This window comes from Papilio xuthus, unplaced genomic scaffold (genome assembly GCF_000836235.2).
Source record: "Papilio xuthus unplaced genomic scaffold, Pxut_1.1 DF828177.1, whole genome shotgun sequence".
In the NCBI taxonomy this organism is placed as follows: domain Eukaryota; kingdom Metazoa; phylum Arthropoda; class Insecta; order Lepidoptera; family Papilionidae; genus Papilio; species Papilio xuthus.
Window position 1 is genome coordinate 1634680 of NW_013530472.1, and position 18207 is coordinate 1652886.

Genomic DNA, 18207 nt, shown 5'->3' on the forward strand with positions numbered 1-18207 from the left:
CGCCAGCGCCCCGCCCTCGCACCGCGCCCCGCGCCACCGCCGCGCGCCTCCGTTCAGTGCCTCGCGAGTCGCCGCCCGCGTTGCACGCATAGCGCCTATTTACATCGAGCGCGTTCGTTGCAGATGCGAGCACGCCGCCGTTAAAGCGATGCCGGCCGAGGAGGAACCCGCTCCTATGGACGCCCGCGATGCCGCCGACGGCTCGCCCCAGCAATTTTGTCTACGATGGAACAACTACCAGAGCAACTTGGCGAACTGTTTCGACCAACTCCTGCAGACGGAGTCGTTCGTCGATGTCACTCTCGCGTGCGAGGGCCGCAGCCTGAAGGCTCATAAGGTGGTGCTGTCCGCATGCAGCCCATACTTCCAGACCTTGTTCATGGACAATCCGTGCCGGCACCCGATCATCATCATGCGCGACATCAAATACTGCGACCTGAAGGCGGTGGTGGATTTCATGTACCGCGGAGAGATTAACGTGTCTCAGGACCAGATTTCGGCACTGCTTAAGGTAGCGGAGACGCTGAAGGTGCGCGGGTTGACGGATGTGAGCGGAGAGCCGGCCGTACTGCGTGCAGGGGGCGCGGGGCCCGCGGGAACAGCCGCCGCCGCCGAAGCGCGCGGTACCAAGCGCGCTGGCAGCCACGAACCCGAGTCTCCAGGGCAAGCACGCCGGCGCGTCGTAGATCCTGGCCCGCTGGGCGCACACGGCTCACCCGACCACCTGCTGCCGCCGGACGCGCCCGTGCCGCCACCGCTGCATGCTGATGACGTCGACATCCGCCCCGGCATCGCCGAGATGATCCGCGAGGAGGAACGGGTGAGTACTTACAGGCCTGCACCTGCAGCTGCACCTTCACCGCATCGCCGCCGAGGCTAAGGCCAAGCGGAGCGCCAGGCCGCGGTCCGCACCAACTTACAAACTTTTCCCGCCGTCGCAGCGCGCGCCCTCCGCCCGCCTCGCCTGTCCCCCGGCGGCGCCCCGCGCTCTTTCCTCTCCCTCGCCAAACTTTCCACCTCGTATCGTGTTCCGTAATTAATTTATTTCGGGCCCGCACTCCGCGTCTAATATGAAAATTACTGTGTACCGTGGACTTGGTGTGTTTTGTTATTAGCAACGTGAAGTTTGCACTTTTCACGACCACACTTCCTACATCCACAAATGATCCGCACCCGATCGACGTAAAACTGAAACTTTTGAGAACATGAAGTACTAAAGTCTACTACACACAATAACAATGTTGTAAGAGCTTTGGTGGTGTCAATGTCAAACAACCTCTATACGAGTAAAGTAAAGCATTTAACAGGGCAGGACACGCCGGGAACTGGGACACAGGAGCGAGCGCCTAAGTTTCTCTGTTTCCTTTCGCTCATTGCTCGACGGTCGTAGTTTGAACGCCTTACATTGTTTCTTCGTCAACGTTTCGCTCTTAATTACAATGTTGAATGGTAAATTAATGTATAAATCAATTATTATAAGATGTATGCTCTTAATTAATCATCTAATTAAAACTATTAAAAGACGGGGAAGATGTGTAATACAAAAAAAAATATTAAATTACATATCGTTTTTACAAAATTTTATTAATTTATCATAAAAAATTACCCCCTCACGAATAATAAACAATCGTAAATTGGTATTTGGAAGAATAAAGTAATTTTTATGATTGTCTAATTAGGCAATCATATAAAAACCCTTCTCGCCTACGTAAATCTTTATATTAAGACATTTGTATGAAGGTTATTCTTGACCTTATAATATTGAGTCGTGGTAATTTATTAAATTAAAAGATTAATCCTAACACTCGTATAAGTTTCCAATATTAGCTACAATATGAGTAAGCTTAATTAGAACAGGCAGTATGTAAAGCTGGCAGCACTGAAAGGGATATTAATTAAAAAATTCTTAATTCTAATATCGACGCTGAAGATAGCGTTTCAAATAAGAACATAAGAATATGTGCATCTAATTTTGTCAAAAGAAGCATTAATTAAAAAAATATCCGTAAATATTTTTTTACCGGATATTCGGATGCAAAATATTTTTAAAATCTTTTTACGGCTCCTACCTATTTTCTCGCTTCCAAAATTATGACGTCACAAGATGGCGTATGATAATGAATTATCAATTCTCATTTTAAACGTATTTTACACAGCTCCCTTAAATGCGCGTTCGAAATGTAACCGTATAACCGTTAGTAAAATATCATTTTACAACAATTAGTAAGCCCATTGATAGAAAATCGACCACGAATCAAAGATTTTTTTTAAAATACCTTTATGCACTTATTCTACAAATTAATTATTTAATTACGCCAACAGGAAAGATAGACTAGAATTTTTACTGTGTCATTTATGTTCTTCCATTCACGCAATTTCCTTAAAGTTTAAACTTCACGTATTAATGTAATGATAATAATATAAAAATACTCGAAACAAAATGGCATCTTAAATCATTGTGAGCGAGCGGCGGACACACCGAGCGGCTCTTAATGGCTGTTGCGTTTATTTTACGTTGCGGTATTTAAACTAAAAAGATAAAAATTTTCCTTAACTGCTTCTTCTATAGCTTTATGGCTCGCTCATTGCATTTTTGTGAATGATAAAAGCACTCACACCCACGTCCCAGTAGTACAGGCAGATATTATAAATAAAGATACAGTATCCATTTCGCGAGTTGTAATTTTGATATCTTTTTTATGGCTGCCTTCAAAGTTACGAAGTAAATAAGCTAATGTTTGTATTATATTTGACGGTTACCATACACAACTAACTATACGCGTAGTTTGTGTGTTTTTTCGAAGTACTAAGGAATTTAAATTTATCTTAAAAGTTTGAGTTAAAAAAAATATTCCTAGGACGGATTACACCAAACTGGAGTAAGTTTTTACTCGCGAGAAACTACTGCTATTTTAATATTAAAACCAATTTAGCCACGGCACTTCGTTAGCGCATAATTAAAAAAATCGCCCATAATATGCCCGCGTGCATCAACTTCCTTCCCTAATCCCAACCCGTCCAAGTCCAATCAAAATCAGATCACCCGTTTCGGAGATTATCCAGAACAAAGCGGCCTGGCGTAAAGATATACAGACAGACATACAAACATAAACTTTAACACTACATTTGTCTTTATCAGCTACACAAATGCATATGTAACACATCTATATATTATTTTCAATGTCACATAAAAGCACTACAATTTTGTTGATATGTATATATTAGTCTTAAGAGTTCTTTGTTTTAAAAGGTTAGTAAGTGGTATTAGTGGTTTAGCAGTGGTAGAGCCCGCTTTAACATCTCCGCACGAATTGACCCAGCTCGCCCGGTGAAATACCACGACCACACAGAAGACAGGCGTGAAGTGGAAGCAATTCCGCGTTTCGTCTGATGAGTGTGCGTCCCGGAGGCCTAATTTAGTCCTCTTTCCCTTCCCACACTTTTTCTTATAAGGAAAGTATAGGAAATGGAAGTGGACTTTCCGGATGAGAGGATGCATGGGACTTGCGTATGTCAACGGGCAACTGTCACTTCGCTATTTCAGCGATTTCAGGTGACCGATCGCTCGTTTGCCACCTTATGATAAAAAAAAAAGTATTCGAAAATAACATCAAGTAGGTATCTTTACCTTGTTAACGAGCGATAGGTCTAAAAAAATCGTGCAAGGTCTCTGTCATGTCAAAACATGAAATCTCTGCGTACATGTGTTTAGTACTCAATATTCCAATGTAAAACGCTGCTGATATGTTCGGTTATCTTGTTTGTGACTACTTCTGTCTGGAACATAAGGTTTTTGCAACAACAAGTACTTTATATTCACATCCATATTGCACATCAACAGGATACATTAAGTATGCATTTATGAATGATCTTCCTCTCACCAATGCCGAATGTCACGCGCACCATCTCACCGTAGACTTCCACTGTCGAAAAACTTGCATAAAAAATATTGTTTTCTCAATTCCTTCAAATACAATGTGAGGGATGATAATTTGTTTTTGCAGCAGTGTTTTGACAATGAAAATCGACTGTCATAAATGCATACTTAATGTGTCCTTTTCGTGTGCAATATGTAGCTGAATATAAAGTTGTTTATCCCAAAGTACGTACCTAACCCTTTTGACTGACGTTCGCAAAATTTGCCTGTGAGATTTTATTCATTAGTTGTCGTCTGGATTTACAAAGTGCGTCTGATTTTCATTTGTTTTCTTGATCAAGTTCATTGATGAGAATATAATACTTGAGTCTATATGAAGTATAGTTTCACTGCTTCTTTGTGCAGACATTTTAGAATTACTATCTCTTGTATTTCTAGTAACTATGATAATAGGTACATGACTAATGTTTTATTTAATTGTTTTTTTTGTATTTGTGAGACTTTCTGATTTCGAATTTTATTTTACCCTAAAGGTAATTTGAAAAATAACGGACTATAAAATTCCGAACATTCATTTGATTAAGTTGTTATTCCCTCACCGCAGTTCCAGCCCCTTCTATGTATTTGTTTCTATTCTATTCCACACACAGGTACAAAATAAAATTATCGTATATCGTATAAAAGAAAGAAAATATGAAATCGTTTGAAACTCGGGCCGGCCATTGTTCGAACGGGTTGCAGCTATAATTTAGTATTTTGCGACCAAAACTAGGTCTTTCTAACAAAAGGATATTGTTTGAGTACAATTAGCAATGCAATCGGCATAGATAAGTTAATGTTTGCCTTATTGAAGTACTTGTACGTTGTACGGGGGGCGTTAATATTGCGCTCGCTTCGTGTTTGTTAAGTGGCATTTTATCGCACCTTTATAGAACACCTTTCTTTCTTTGTTTTGATTGTATCTTTTTGATCGCATTTATTTGTACATTTTTGTGCATGAATGTACTAGAAAACTTTAGTAAGAAAAACCGGGTCTCATTAATAATTCAGCTTATAAGTTCATAAATGTATTTATTCGCACTGAATATCGATTGTAGGCAACTTAGGATGGAAAAATATTTAATCACTCTTATAACTTTCTTATTTTACAAATACGTATATAATTTTCATTTATTCACATTTAAGGTTAAGGTTAAGGTAAGTTTAAGGTTGATTACTTAAATTAGCCAACATTTTAAGAATATTGACTTAATTTTTGTTTTTTATTCCGTCTTTAAATCGTTACGCTTTTTTCCCGGAATGTTTGTTAATTTTCTTGTTGTTGTTTTTGTAAACAGATGTAAACATAGCCTTATCCTTCTTACTCCTTTTGCAAAAAAGAGACAGCAAATTGTTTCGATTCTTATTATTATTATTTTTTACTTAAACGCAGACAATGTTATAACAATTCTTCAGCTTGTTGACACTTTACGACGATCATTTTTGGTTATTCTTTAGAAGGAAAGACGTTAGTTTTTTTCTTGCTAGGGTTATATAATTTTCAATTAGGGTCACAATATCTTTTGATAATGAACAGAAGAGGAACGATAAAGGTAACAATATGGGTCCTACATTGCCAACGTTAACAGAATTAATCGAACAGTGGCTCAGTAAATACTCTTATCGCTCGACATAAATTAATCTCGTAGCTAATACTATATTTTTTTACTTACAATTTTAATTACGCGCGTTAATTGAAATGAGCGTGTCACGTGGTGCACCGGCTATGCTCTCTTGATAAGGAACTTACTTTAATTATGAAAATACCTTTGTTATGAAATATCTCGAAGTTTTTCATATTTATTTGAAATGAAAACAATAAATTCTCGATACAATTTTTTTATCATTTCTTTTTTGGTGAATCGTAACTGGACAAGGTAATCATACACTTTGCTAAATGAATTTTCTTAGAGCTTAGGTACTATTAAAAAAGTACCCGGAATGTAGCTTCCTAATTCCAAGTCTAGATCGACCGCTGCGACTAATAAATATTAGTCTTTATGAAAGTCATTTTGTCTTTATGAAAATTAAATTTAAACGTAACTCATAACATTTAAAATATTCTAACCAGAATGGTAACGAAAGTTCATTTCACCATTGAGTGAAATATACACAAAAGCGCAAATAATTATTTTTAATTAATTATTTGATTTAACACTTTTCCGCCTGAGGGTCAGTCTACACTGAGGATTATAGCCGCAAAACCCGTCTGATAATGCAAAAGTCTGTGTGGTGGCATGGCTTAAACAAAAATAATGTAACGCAAAATAAAGTTTTTGGAAATGCTAAAAGCAAATTAATTTAATGAATTTCTGTTAAATGTTCCTGTTTTTAAACTCAGTGTGGACTATGAGGATGAGTTTACATAAGATAGTCTCTTGCTTGTTTTCCTATATCTATAATAGAAAAGCCCCTTGTAAATTATTAAATTAAGCATGAAATTATACACATGTGACATAGACGGATGCATAAGCAATTATTACTAACTAGCTCGGTGGCTAATAGACGCCCTTACTGAGTCACGGCCTATAGGTTCGAAGTCATTGTATAGGAATAGCATTTTTTCATTTAGTATTCAATATTTAATGACAATTTCGCGCACAAGAGGGCGATCGTAAGGGGATTTATGGCTTATAGATAGTAAGTATGACTTCTAAATCACAGCAAAGCTCAACGAACATAAGGTTGATTCTCAGATAAGTACTAATGAGTTTTTAATTCTTGTCTTCATGCGAACAAAATAATTAATAACTTTTTCGGCTTTAGTAAAAGTTTTTTTTTTATGTCATAAGGTGGCAAACGAGCGAGCGCCCACGTGAAATCGCTGAAATAGCGAAGTGATCGTTGCCCATATACATACGCAATTGCATATGCGTTGCCTACCTTTAATCGACGGAGGAGAGAATGCACAGAAAGGAAATATTTTCCCTTCCCATGTATTTTCTCATCCGGAAAGTCCACTTCCACTTCCCATCCTTTCCTTATAAGAAAAAGAATGGGAATGGAAAGAGGACTAAATTAGGCCTCCGGGACGCACACTCATCAGACGAAATGCGGAATTGCTTCCACTTCACGCCTGTCTTCTGTGTGGTCGTGGTATTTCACCGGGTGAGCCGGGCCAATTCGTGCGAAGATGTTAAAGCGGGCTCTACCACTGTTTTCTACTGTTATGTAAATACTAATCTGATTAATTTATTAATAATTAAAATCAAGATTTAGCAATAATATTAAAGGATTATATGCGGCTCCTAAAGCTTTGCCCATTAGATGTTTCTTTAACAAAAAGCGATAATATTCGTAAAAGAAAAATGAACTTTATTGCCTTTAGGAATAGAATCGTTCGCCCTTACCAAACTAAAGGCATTATCGGGCAAACGTAAAGGCTCAAATATTGGAAACAATCGTCGTTCATTGCTCGTAAAGATAAGGGTAATGATATTTGTAATGGTTGTGAATCAGCGTTCAATTCCGCCTCGTTTTCGCGGCCTTTCGTGAATAAGCCCATATGAGCTAAGCCGGTGACGTCACGTCGCGGGCCAAGGCTCGACCAGCCTTCCATAATTAAAGAATTAAACGATGTTAATGCTCCGAACACGTGCGGTTTTAATAAATATTGAAATGTAAGTATTTAAAAATATTGTCTAAATAAATTGTCTTTATACAAATCAGATTTTGAAGAAAATCATAAGTATTCTTAAGAGAGTAAGTTAGAAAAAGCGCATTTTTATTTTGTCTATTTTATTCTCTGTCTAATTCTTGAAGTCCACATTCTAAAACTAGCCTCTTTCATTAGACTTTGCTTGATGTATTCACCGTTTATTACGAGATGTGAATTTTATATTTCTTAATAGCGATAAATAGCGATAGTATCTATAGGTCGGTAACTACTTTTAAAACGTGTAAAATTATTTCACGTGTTCGGAATATATTAATTTCTTAAATATAATAAATTATTAAACTGTTTTGTTTACACAAACAGTTCATTTTTATCACTTTATACGCAACGTGTGCATGTAAATGCTTAAACCAAAAATAGAGTCCAATGAATTAAAACAAACATCCCATAAAACATTGCGGTTTCTAACATTTAATAACGGCTGTAAATTATATATAAAATATAACTTCTTCACACTTATCGCGGGAATTATAATCATAATATTTAATATCGCGTTGTGTTACGTTTTGTTTTTTTTTTCGTGCAACTACGCAATTAATATTTATTCGTGCGTGAAATTAAAAATATATAGTATCGAGTATTAAAACTCACGCTGTTTGAGAAAGTAATTTATATTGGACGGCCGATAATTTTGTTTTGCAGTGTTTTCTCTGCACGAGTACCAATCGGCACCCTGTTAAAATTATATCACTTTATTATCATAAAGATACGGTTGTCTTGATAATTCTTAAAGTTATGTAGAAACAAATTAAAGTAACTGCCTTGTTCCAATTATAATTTAATTTACGATAAAACTAGTTAACTTCAAACATTTTTTCTAAAAAATCAACATTTAATTTTTATCAAAAATGCTTCATTCCCAAAAACCTAATACGTTACATTTTAAGAAAATTAAGTAAACAAATTATATCAACTAAAACAATTGAAGGCCGTTAAGTAGTTGAGAAGACTATGAAGTTTTTTGTAGAAGTGGAAAGCTCAAATACCAGGACTGCAGAAAGTAAAAAGGAAACTTCATAAAGCACGACACTTATCCTGTTTATTACATGTAGCAGATGTTGCATATTTGTGTAATTTTATTTACTGTTTACTATGTCTTATCAAATAACAACGTCTAGTATTTAAGGTAGGTCTACAAAAAGATGGTGCGGTGTTTACTTGCTTGGGATCGCGAGACGGTAGCCGGCAAACACGGACATGCCACATTCTTAACTAATAGAATAACCGACGAATACGGTTATAGATTTCACTTAACTAATTTGTCCTGTTATTATCGACAGTTTCGAACGCTCAAAGGATACTCAGCTGCCTTACTATCAATTTTTTGCCTGTAAATATTTTAGCTGGCACTTTTTGTATGGCTAATGTTTTGAATGCTACTTTTATTGTTATAAATTATAAATAACATCTTGAAATCTTGATTATTTGTATCCAATTTCCGTGAGTTGTTCTTGAAAAAGTTGTAGAAGCCTAACGCTACTTACCGCATTAATATCCTCGTTGTTTTTTTTTGTGACTGAGTAGTCACTGTTTGCTCGAAGTGGCTTACAGCTTTAAGAGTAACAAGACTCGAAGGCTCCCTCAGGAACCTTGGCTGGGGCTGTTACTTCTTTATTGTTACCGAGCTCTTCGAAAGCTTAGTCCTCATTGATTTCTTAAAAAACTATATAGTTCTTTCCATATTTACTTATGAAATTGTTTTTATAGTTAAAGCGGTGGGAATGTAATTATAGTTAGGTATTTCATAGTGTAAAAGGTCTGATCAGAATATGAAACGAAATGGTACTTCAATGTATGCAATTGATCGACATGAATTACCTAAATCATTTTAGAGCATTAGAAATACAGAGTGTAATCAAAAACATTTAATTAGCGCATAGCTTTCGAAATTTCCGATGAAATGAGCGAATAAACATCAATATAGAATGAATAAATTCCTCGACCGGTTTGCATAGGATTTGCCATTTTTGAATATGTGTTATTTAGTAAATGAACCTTATCCATTAATATTGATACCCTGTGACTTGTTAAACAAATATCAACTCTGCTTGACAGATTTATCACACCACAACATACTGTATTGCGTATCGAGTGAACTTTAAAAGGCCGTGAACTTTTCGCTTGATTCTTTCTTTTAAGGACATGGACGGCTTTATAGGTTATAAAAACTTTTTTTTATTGATGAAATTTTTAATTTGTTTACTGTAGACATTTCATATGATGTTGAGTATTTTTCCAATACAGCTGTTATTTTTTTTCTGATATTTAGATCCTTGTACTGGTTATTACAATATTGCTGGCTCTATCTAACCATATAGATGTAAAAGTGAGGGCAATATATTTTATACAGTGTAATGGCAATACGTGCATGAAGATCATTATAAAGCTATTGACACACGCCCGGTCACGAGAGTCGACGGTGCAAACAAAAAAGTTGCCTTAATTCACATGAAATGGTACTTTCGAGTTTTATCTGTGTTGTTTTAAATTAAAAACTATGAAGGCGATAAGCGGCGTATGTATGCATAGCTTAATTACGACAGAATGGCCGATGTTTGCATTAGACAAATTTAGAAAGGCCGCTAGCGATAACAATGTTTTGTCTTCTTCATATTGTAATATTTACTTAGGGATCTTATTTAATCTTAAACACTTCTTTTTTATAATGCCGCGAAACTAAATGTCGCGCGTGTGACCGACTTCGACAACTTTTAGCGGATAACTTAAAAAAATATTACTCGTTGGTTTCTGAGACCAAAACCTTTGTATAAAACATATTGTTGTCTCTGTTATGTCAAAGAGAGGACGATACGTTTTATATAGAAAACGTCTCAGAAACCAAAGATAAATGGCGCTGATTTAGTGTTACTTTAATCGTTCTATCGAATGAGGATGAAAGTAACAACACAATTAAAAGTGTTATTTAAAAAAACACAAAATTGAAGTTCGTAAAAACAGCAAACGGATAAAAATTAAAATAACTTCAATGGAAATGCTTTCGTATTTTTCTCTTTGCTAAGATCCTAAAATCTCGCACACAAAAACTGCACGCTCAATTTTCTTCAACAGCATTCGTACATCAGCTAGAATTCGAGCTTTGTAAAAGAAATACAAATCCTTTATGACCATTTTTTTAAATCCCCATCTATTTTTAATTTAGATTTTATGGAGCAAAGGAAAGTGCTGTACAGCGTAATCAAGTATTATCCCAAATCCGATACATGTTTCGTAATGCATTTTGTTCGCAAGAGTAGAGTAATAATCTTGTGATACTATAACATTCTACATGTTGACTTACTAAGTGCATCGACTCAAAGTGGGTCTTTGCCTCCGAGACAAGGGTTCGCCAAAGTCGCCTGTCCTGCGCCTTCTCCTACCAGTCCATCGCTTGTAGCTCCCGCAGGTCCAGCTCCATGGTTTCTTCTCTTTTGTCGGTTTCGTAAAAACCTAGACAACATGATTTTCAAACTAACTACTCTTACACAGTAAAATGGTTGTAAAAAAGTATTATAAATGGTCTAGAAAGTTCGGGACGAACACGAGTTCATACATTCACACCAAAACAAAATGCATACGTGTTTCGTGTGCGTCTATTGTAATGGAGTCCTTTACCATACCATATTATTTTGCGAATTCCTCACATCGTACTGCATACCATAAATTCAAGCTATGTACGGAATTTCAGTGAAATATTTTCGCAGCCTTTTGACTATTGTGTACAGGATTTGATTTTAGGCGTTTTCCAGTTTTTCAGACAATTCCAGCTCTATAGTATTATTGAGTATTCCACGTATATATTTTTGTCCACAAACGTTGGTATGCATTTTACCAAGTCTGTGTATTCGTTTATTTTCATGTACTGCGAAATTCAGTTACGTTTTAGGTATGACAAAATGGTGGCAGGATTTGATAGTTCGTTTGTAAAAAAACACTAAAAGGAATTCGGATAGTGACGAAGTAACCGGCTTAACTTATTAGCCTTATTAATTTCATATATAATTTATATCCGCGCGGGTTACAAAATAGATAGTAGCCGATTCCCAGACCTACTGAGTATACATTTAAAATCTTATTTATAAAATTCTCGTGTCACAATTTTCGTTCCCCTACTCCTCCGAAACGGCTTGACCGATTCTCATGAAATTTTGTGATCATATTGAGTAGGTCCGAGAATCTATTTTTAATCCCGCGCGAACAGCGTCACGGGCGACAGCTAGTTTCATATAAATCGGTTAAGCCGTTTTGGAGGAGTACGGTATATGGTAGATAATCAATTTACAGATGTTATCCAATATAATTTGAGTAATGGTGTTATTCTAATAACGTGGCTTACGTTGCTAAATTAATCGTTCGTTTGTTTTAGCCTTAGTTAAGTGTCCGTGCAAGCATTATGGCGGTAATATTTCCACAGTATTGAGATTATCAACGATCAAATATAAGATAGTAAGCTTTTTATTGTTTAATCTAATCTTTAGACCATACTTTTTGTCTTTGTCGCTTTAAAAAGTAGTCACGAATTGTTTCACCACGAGTTACACAATCATTAAGATTCTAAAATTGTTGTGTCACAATACTGAAACATGTTGAATTATCACTCTTATATTAAGACCATATAGTACGTTAAACAATATATTTATTAATTCAATTGGTAACAACGTTCTTCACACTTTTAGTCAATTCCTTAACCTACATTTAATAACTGATCTGATGGCAAAGCTTGGCTGATTACTTTAGTCTCACGATGGACGCATCGCCTGGTCAAGGTTGCGGCAGTGACGATCGATCAAAGGCTGATACGATGGCCATGATTAGCATTTTGATTGTTCCTAGTTCTATTAACATAGGTTATCTTACAAGGATAGAAAAGATAAGTTTCTAAAATTATATCTCTTCCCTTTTAGCTTAAACAATTGTGATTTTTATAAAAATGATAAAAACATCGAATAAAGTTAAGCTTCAGCTAATTTAACTAAATGCAATTATATCGGACGGCAGCAAATTACAATCGGAAAGTTGGATTAAAATTATAATTTTAATCACACAATACGTATTAAATTTCATAATTTAAATATAATTAAGGCGGAATGGAACGAAAGCGTCAATCGCATTAGCGGTAAATCCGACGCCTGATATTATTTTAAATTATTATAAAACACTCCCGCGCAACATCCCTACTCCCACGTTATTCTTTTGAAGTATAAAGGTACGTTTCCATTGTCACCTGTAATCTGGCTTGAAAAAATTATCATTATTGTCCTATCCTAGTTGTATTCTTCGCCTAAGTATTTATTTTTATTTTTTCTAATCTAATCATTAATGTTAACAATTTTTTACGCTTTCCAATTCTAAATGAGACCTTAACTTAAATATAGGTTTTTAATAATTAGCTCTTGTAATATACATTATGAATAACGTTATGATGATTTTGTTTTAAGTTTAGCAGTAAATTGTAACACTTTATTCCTAAAATAATCCAGTTTTCCAAATAACGCAGATTTTGTTTTCTTCTTAGACTACCAACTTAATACTTGGATAGTTTTCCTCTATAGAGATTTCACTGAAATTCATATATTTAGAAACTTGTCTGGATTTATTCCATATCTCTTATAATGTGTTAACATAGGCTACTAATTAAGTTTTTTAATTCCACACGTACGCAGTCGCGGGCGATAGCTATATTAATGAATAATTAATTAATATATTATAACCTAAATGCAATTACACATATGTATATATGTGAACAGAAATGCAGAACGTAAACTGGTTTTCGTTAATGCAAGCGCATATGCGAAGTCCGATGTACAATTAGTTGATTATTTATTGAATAATAACCGGTTGAAATTTAAATAAAATTGTCTTAAATAAAGACCGGATAAAATAATTCTACAGAATGAAATGGTATTTAACTACTTTTTTTTTATAACAACAGACTAAAAAAGTTTGTATTGAAGTTAAGGTTCCGTATGATATTTCTAAATCAAATTTCAATGCAATTCCTACTATCTCTAAAAATTAGAGTAGAATGTGTGTTAACATCTTTCGTGTTGTGATTTATTTCAGCACTTAGAGTCCTTAAGTGAGTCGCTTAGTGTAGAATTATGAGAATACTACAACAAACGATAGCTTAAGTAACCATTCTATAATTATGAATTTAATACGCATTCTCTTTTTTTCTCTTTTATTAAATCATGATTCAAGATATCTAAGTCCAAAAAGTTGTAGAGAAAGACGGACGCTTGTTTAGTCTAGTCGTTCATAGGTCTATTAGTCCGGCGCTCGGTGTAAACGCAGCCGCGTGAACTACATTAGTTTCACCCGAGACAACCTAAACAAACTCCTTTGTGATCTATTTCTAAGCGACGCAACATCTAATACATTACGTTAAATAACAAATACGTTCGCCTCGCCCTTACGTCTTTAACTTTAAAGTAAAGAAAACAAATAGGATCATTACAGATAGGCTTGTTCTTTTATAATCGGTAACGCTCTCTTTTATGTTTGGATTTCGACACCTGTTCATCTTTAATGGGGTAGATCGATTTTAAAGGAGTTAGAAATTCAATGACGGACTTTTATAATCTATCTGTCGCTAACGACTCCATCTGCGTGGAAATAAAAAACCTAATAAGTAGACTATATGTTCTACATCTGTGCCAAATAACATCAATATCCCTTGAGTGACTCCGGAGTTATTTTCAAGTAAACATCCATCTTTTCATCCATCCATCTAAACTTTAGCATTTAGAATATTAGTAGGATTTGCTATTTAATAAATAAACTTAATTATTAATGTTCGTTTTTCATAGAAATTAAATATTCTGATATTATACAGAAAAATATTCTTTTAATAAATCTCGTTTAGTTTATAAAAAAAACTCTGGATGTGGCAATAACGCATTAGTGTACGAATAAAAACAACAGTCCGTAAAAAATGTAAAGAAGATTAAAGTGCGCAGGAAAATCTCACAAGTCAATGAACCGCCAGAATTTTGTTGTCAAACATTCCCCCCCTTTCCCCATACCTCGCCCCCCGCATCCGCGGCTCGACCTTCCCACACCCTCTTGCGTTTTCCTCGGCCACCCTTACAACTGATTCAATGTTCTATGATAGGGAACATTTTGTTTATAGTTGTTATAATCGCTAAATAGGAAGTAGACAGTTTGTTAAATAGGTAGCCACATTTTTATTGTTCAATCTCTTTAAAAAAAAAGTCAAACGTACTTTAAGAATGAATAACATGATGATTACTTACCACGTATCATGGAAATACCCAGTTAAATGTCACGTGAAATAACAAAAGGCAAAAGTTTTATTTTTTTCCGCTTTTTATAGTAATGCAAAATCATTAAAGCCAACAATAACTTGCTTATATCTTTATTACAGGCTGATCACGTTTGACTTTCAGTGTTCAGAGGACGCGTGCAACGCTTTATCTAAACAAGATAGTGCTACATAATATAATAATCTCTACATAATCATTTGATAATCTAATATTTATATGGCCTACATAGCTATCCTATCGTAGAGATCAAGGATTCCCATTTCGCATGGCCCCGACACACCTTTCTTGCGCGTCATTTTCAAAATGAACAAAAATATACTTGTCGGTTGTAAACTATCTTACTCTAATATAAATGCGAATATTTGAATTGATGGACGGATGGATGTTTGTTTAAAGTTATTTCGAGAATGGCTTTATGGGTATCGCTGAAATTTGGCTTAGATGTAATACATGGTCTGAAACAAAACACAGACTACTACTTTTGTAATTCCGCTCGGACGGTGTCGCGAGCGACAGCTAGTATACTATACGATTGAAAATGTAAAGTGCCCAATTGCAATTAAAATATACAAGTCTTATTACTGAGTTCTTTATAAATTGTTGCAAATGAAGAAATGTATTTCAAATAGTTAATTAAGAATTAACGTACTATAATCCAGTCGTTGAGTATACCTTTTACTATAAGAAATATTGACTCTGGAGATAAGTGCCAACAACAAGTTTTAAAATATTTCGCATATCATTATTTAATAACTTGGTCTTAGCAATAATGTGTTTTATAAACAAAAACTTGTAATATTCATAATTCGTATGCGAAAAGAATAAATATTAGTTCTCAAAGTGAGTGCGCAAGACAAGAGTATATATATATTTTTAATCAACACGATATTTCAACACTTAAAAGGCATCGGTCGCTACATTCCATTCGATAACTTAAAGTCGATTATGAATACCGAGACATCGGATGATATTTATATAGCATTATATCGACAAATCAATCGAAATCTTTTAGAGTTACGCAAACTTTTAATTAAATCGATTTTATCACTTGATAGAGCTTACTACGTTCTTGCTTTAGAATAACCGAATATTCTCTTATTATTCGATAATATATGGATATGATCAGACACTAAATAATTTAACAAACATATGTATGAAGAGATGCTATAAAAGATTTTCTAGATTTAAATAGACATGACTATATTCTGTGTCAAAAGCCCAAAAAGAAATTTTGAAATTCTTAAGGTAAACCAATTAATTTGTCTTGGTAAAACATAAATCATGTTGCTATTAAAGAGCGTTAGTCTACAGTATACTTTTAAAATAAAGGTTGTACGGAATCTTTTTGTTATTATGCCCTTATTTGTCTCGGACCCCACCTTTTAAATACAATGTTTATATCCATATATATTTCGCCACATCGATAAGCTCTGTCGGCCTGTTCGTCGTATTACACATCTCCAATACACAACATTATTATAATTAAAATATTCCTTATGAATATTATTCTCGAGTGTGTCGCGGACGCGAGGCAATTCAACTTTTTTTTTTCCTTTAAATGTTTATGAAATTAACATTTTGAAATGTTAACAACGTCCGACGACCGTTGGCCGGCTCGCTTTTTAATTTAATTCATTATTGCCTGATTGTCAGAATTTATTGAAAGTATTTTATATTAAATACCGATGGGAAGGCTCCTGGCGCTCGCGGACATCACCGCTCGCCGCTCGACTACACGCCGTAGGACATTTATTTATGACGTTATTCCATTTTTAATTATGAATTTCTCACTGATTTTTTGGCGCATCTGCGTGGCTGTCAAGTTGCCTGAAATTATATAGAGTTCCAACATTCATATCGGACATGTATTGCACTCATGTAATTTAAATGTTTTTTTTAAATATTTAAATCAAACATATTAGTCACCCTCAGTTGATAGGCGATAGACAGATTTCAATTTGGGTTAATGAATTCAGCATTGATTTTAAACATGAGGTATAAACCTATTTTATTAAAACAACAGTTAATTCGAGATAAAACTTTTGAAGTTACAATTTATACTATACGAAATGCGACTGATCAACTAGATAAACTTTGTATAACAATTTCGCGAGCTGTGGCGCGCGACTACGCTCACTGACATTAAAAATGTCTTAATTAATAGCCTATGTGTCCTTCCAGACTATTTTCTAATTCTAAGCCAGATTTCAGCAATATCCATGTACCCGTTATGGAGATATCTAACAACAGTGATACACCAATCGATCCAAACTGTCGCATTAGAAGTACCATACTTGGTGCCAAAATAAAAAGTTAGAAAGACTTTTCTCCGCGGCTTAAGACCTTATGGTTTTCAGTCTGTACATTTGTTTATTTTTCAACAACAAATATTTGCTTACACAATGTATGGAGAAGTATTGCCAAGTAAAAGCTCGCGACAAGTTGAATGGAGCAGTTAACACGTTACGTCATGAGCCGCACGTTTGAGTGTTATCTACGATATTTGACATAAACATCTGTTGGCAGGCCGATCTCCTCGCGCTCGGGCCCACAGCCCTAGAAGGTTGTAAGGTAAATTGAGCGCCGCCCGACGAAAGATCCCCTTCATACCACACGATTAATGATAGAATATGTCAAACTACGATCTTATGAATAAATTTTATTAAGTACATAAATGTTTTTAAATCTTGTTTGCAAAACTTAAATTAGTTATATTTAATTGTGCGGAATAATAAAATAAGTTACATTCACATAAGTGTTAAAGAAATAATAAAAAAAAACAAATATTTCTGACAGGTTTAATAAAATAAAAACTTTACTCCTACTCATATTACATACATATATTACGATACTTGAGTCGCCTTCAAATAAAATCTGATTTATCAACGTGTTGATTTTTTTTCGAGTTTAAAATTTAAAAGAAAAAAAAGTTAACCGGTCTTGTCGTTGTCGTCTCGTCGCGTTGTAAGGGCCCGTATCCCGACAGCGATTATCTCGGCAAGGGTTAACCGTTCGGGCGGCGACGGGACACGTGTCGGGGCCACCGATTACGAACACGCGCCCACACATTATCGCACCGATAACGTCGCCTTTGACAAAGAACAAAAAAATCCGACCTTCACTTTTCACCTTAACGCCTCAATTAAGTCCCACAAGCTTCACTGTAATGTAACACGTGTCATGTCATGTTAACTTTCTTTAGGAAACTGATAAGATCTTTTTTTATTTTAACAAATTTTTAAAGCAATATAAGCTTAGGTTGTTTGTAGATGTTTTACGACAAAACTATGCTCCTGGATTTGATTACCGACCTAGTGTTCACAATATGTACG

The 18207-nt window shown here is 35.3% G+C and overlaps 1 protein-coding gene across 2 annotated transcripts in view; it reads left to right on the forward strand.

Moving 5' to 3' along the window:
* LOC106113621 (protein bric-a-brac 1) overlaps nucleotides 1-18207 on the forward strand; it is a 205702-nt gene that overhangs the window by 20218 nt on the left and 167277 nt on the right. Inside the window, exon 2 of one of the 2 annotated variants that reach the window (XM_013306456.1) lies at nucleotides 124-820. In XM_013306456.1, the coding sequence (XP_013161910.1) occupies nucleotides 149-820 (672 nt within the window). In that variant the 5' untranslated portion in view covers nucleotides 124-148. Of the gene's footprint in view, nucleotides 1-68; nucleotides 821-18207 lie in introns of those variants that run through there. The other variant, XM_013306457.1, reaches the window with a different exon arrangement.